The 3,801-nt window shown below is 43.4% G+C and overlaps 1 protein-coding gene across 1 annotated transcript; it reads right to left on the reverse strand.

The window, feature by feature from the left end:
* Positions 240-1,139, reverse strand: LOC108661161. Its single transcript, XM_018117057.1, has 2 exons — positions 697-1,139; positions 240-498 (listed from the first exon to the last, which is right to left on the reverse strand). The coding sequence occupies exons 1-2, from the start codon at positions 1,137-1,139 to the stop codon at positions 240-242; spliced, it is 702 nt and encodes a 233-aa protein (XP_017972546.1).

Genomic DNA, 3,801 nt, shown 5'->3' on the forward strand with positions numbered 1-3,801 from the left:
TAGTGACAATCCTGCACCAACTCAGGCCGCAAAAGTTTCCTTTCTCCCACCTCTAGCCATCTAATAGGTGACCTGCACCTCCGTCCATATAATGCCTCAAATGGTGCCATTTGGATGCTAGCTTAGAAACTATTGTTGTAGGCAAATTCCACTAAGGGCAGATATTGATCCCACCTGACCCCAAGGTCTATCACACAGGCCCTTAACATATCTTCCAATGTTTGTATCGTCCATTCAGACTATCCATCAGTCTGAGGGTGGAAAGCTGTGCTGAAGTCCAACTTAGTGCCTAACGCTTCCTGCAACTTTCCTGAGAACCTATTGGTGAACTGAGCTCCTCTGTCAGATACTATAGAAATGGGGATACCATGCAGTCGTACTATCTCATCCACATAAACTCGAGCATACTGGGCAGCCCCGTAAGTAGTCTTAACCGAAAGAAAATGGGTTGACTTCGTTAACCGATCTACTATGATCCAAATCGAGTCATAGACCCCACTAGTTCGAGGCAAACCCATTACAAAGTCCATGGCAATATGCTCCCACTTTCACTCGGGTACTGGTAATGGCTGTAGTAGCCTCGCAAGCCTTAAATGCTCAGCCTTAACTTGCTGATGAACTAGGCATTTGGAGACAAACTCAGCTGCATCTCTTTTAAGTCCTTCCCACCAATATACCTATTTCAAATCTTGATACATCTTTGTAGCCCCTAGATGTACCACATAAGCTGTCACGTGCACTTCCTCCAATATTTCTCTCCTCAGTCTATCCCTGTCCGGCACATAAAGTCTAGTTCCATACCTCAACACTCCATCTGTGCCTTTGGTAAACGTCTTCCCTTTCCTTCCTTGAGGGTCCTCTAAGGCCTTAGCTACGAAATCATCTTTACTTTGTGCTTCCTTAATCCGGTCTATTAAGATAGGCGTCACTCTAAAATGTGCTAGCAATGCATTTGCCTCCGAAACTTCCAAATGCACACTCATGTCTCCCAAGCTATGAATCTCCCTAATCAAGGACCTCCTATTTGTGGAGATATGTGCCAGACTTCCCATCGATTTTTGACTAAAGGCATCCACCACTACATTTGCCTTACCGGGATGGTAGAGAATAGTCCAATCATAATCCTTTAGCAACTCCATCCACCTATGTTGCCATAAATTAAGATCCTTCTGTTGAAATATATACTTCAAGCTTTTGTGGTCCATATATATCTCACAAGTCTCACCATACAAATAATGTCTCCAAATCTTTAAGGCAAGCACAATTGCTGCCATCTCCAAATCGTGTGCAGGGTAATTCTGCTCATGCCTTTTAAGTTTCCTTGATGCATACACAATCACCTTCCCCTTCTGCATTAATACACACCCTAAACCAACTCGCGATGCATCACAGAATACCGTATAACCCCCTATGCCTTGTGGTAGGCTTAATACTAGAGCTATGGTGAGACATGCCTTAAGCTTCTCAAAGCTATCCTCACAAGCATCAGGCCACTCAAATTTTGTATCCTTATGCGTCAGCTTAGTCAGAGGGGCGACTATTTTTGTGAAGTCCTTCACAAATCGATGATAATAGCCAGCCAAACCCAAAAAGATTTTAATCTCCATAATTGATGTTGGCCTTGGCCACTTTTCCACTACTTCAACTTTCTTTGAATCAACTTGTACCCCATCCTTAGATACCACATGTCCCAAGAATGCAACACATTCAAACCAAAACTCACACTTGGAGAACTTGGCATACAATCGATGTACTTTCAAAATTTAGAGCACTATCTTAAGATGCTGCTCATGCTCCTCCCTACTCCTCGAGTCGATCAAGATATCATCAATAAACACTACCACGGACTTGTCCAAATAAGGCTTGAACACTCGGTGCATCAAATCCATAAAAGCCTCAAGAGCATTTGTGAGCCCGAATGGCATCACCAAGAACTCATAGTGCCCATACCTTGTTCGAAATGCGGTCTTTGGTACATCTTCATTTCAGATCCTCAACTGATGGTACCCAGATCGCAAATCTATCTTAGAGAAACATTGTGCTCCTTGTAGTTGATCAAATAAATCATCTATCCTTGGATGAGGATACTTATTCTTCACTGTCACTTTATTAAGCTATCGGTAGTTAATGCACAGCCTAAGTGACCTGTCTTTCTTCTTCACAAATAGCACCAGTGCTCCCCATGGGGATACGCTAGGACGGATGAAGCCTTTATCCAATAAATCTTTTAATTGATCCTTAAGCTCTTTAAGCTCCGCAGGTGCCATTCTATATGGGGGTATGGATATAAGTCTAGTGTTGAGAATCAAATCTATGCAAAATTCAATCTCCCGCTCGGGAGGCAATCTTGGTAGCTCCTTGGGAAATACATCCACGAACTCTTTCACCACCGACACTTGACTTACATCTCCAACCTTTGCTTGAGTATTCCTTACCACAACCAAGTAACCTATACAACCTTGTCGTAATAATCTTCTAGCAGATATGACCAATATTAAATTAGTTGGAGCATTACTCTTATCCCCCTGAATACTAAATGATGGTTCACCGAGGAAATCAAATCTAACCAATTTATGATAGCAGTCCACACTAGCATGGTAGGGTGATAGCCAATCCATCCCCAAGATCACATCAAAGTCTAAGGTGTCTAACACCACTAGATTTACCGAAGTGTCTTTGTCCTTGACTCGCACTACACAGGACTTATATTCCCATTCGGCCACAAATACCTCCTTTAAAGAAGTAGACACCACTAATTGTTCCTCTCTCCTAACACAATCTCTACCTAATCGAGATGTAAAACATGGAGAGATAAAAGAGTGGGTAGCACCAAGATCAAATAGTACCTGGGCATTCATATTACAAATTGAAAGAATACTTGAGACCACGACATTGGATGTTTGGGCCTCCTGCTGTGTTAAAGCAAACACCCTTGCTTGGCCCCTACCAGCAAAACTTTGACATCCGGATCAAGATGGCCTGCCCTGAAAGGAAGTACCAGCACCTCTACCTTTGGATCCACTAGCTTCCCTATCAAATGAGGCGGCGACTGAAAGAGCAGACAAAGCTGGCTGGGTGGAACCACGAGCAGAATTTTCTGATTGATGAGCCATCGGATAATTCCTCCTAATGTGCTCAAGTTGACCACACCTGAAACAAACTCCCGTAGCATGAAGGCATTTTTCTCTATGCCGTCCCCCACATGTATGGCAAGGACAGATAAATTGACTTCCCTGCCTCGAATCTTGCTGCCTTCCAGCACTGAAGGTTCTTTGTCCCGTCGCAATACTAGCATTAGGCGAGTCACTCCCTTGTTGGAATAATCATGAATCCCTCTATGGACCCTGACGACTAGAAGATGAAACACCACTACTAAAATCTCTACGGCCTTGATAACCCTCTGTCCTGGCCCTTTTTTCTTTATTCCTCACAACCCTACTCTTACTGGTCCTTAGCTCGATACGTTGAGCACAATCCACTATTGTAGAATAGGTTGTGAAATCTCGAGATGCCACAGCCCTAAATAATAACTCCATTAACCCATCCACAAACCTCGGAATCTTCATCTCCTCAGTAAAAATGAGATAGGGAGCATACCGAGCTAACTGCGTGAATTTGATGTCGTATTCGGACACCGTCAAACTCGAGGTCTGTACCAAAGTTTCAAACTCCCTAGCTCGTGCATTATGCATACTGAGTGGTCAAAATCGATCTAAAAAGGCTGCACTGAACTCACTCCAAGTCAATGGTGCTACATCCGTTGGTCTGCCTTTACATAGAAAATTATACCACTATTGCACC

This window comes from Theobroma cacao, chromosome 3, assembly GCF_000208745.1.
Source record: "Theobroma cacao cultivar B97-61/B2 chromosome 3, Criollo_cocoa_genome_V2, whole genome shotgun sequence".
In the NCBI taxonomy this organism is placed as follows: domain Eukaryota; kingdom Viridiplantae; phylum Streptophyta; class Magnoliopsida; order Malvales; family Malvaceae; genus Theobroma; species Theobroma cacao.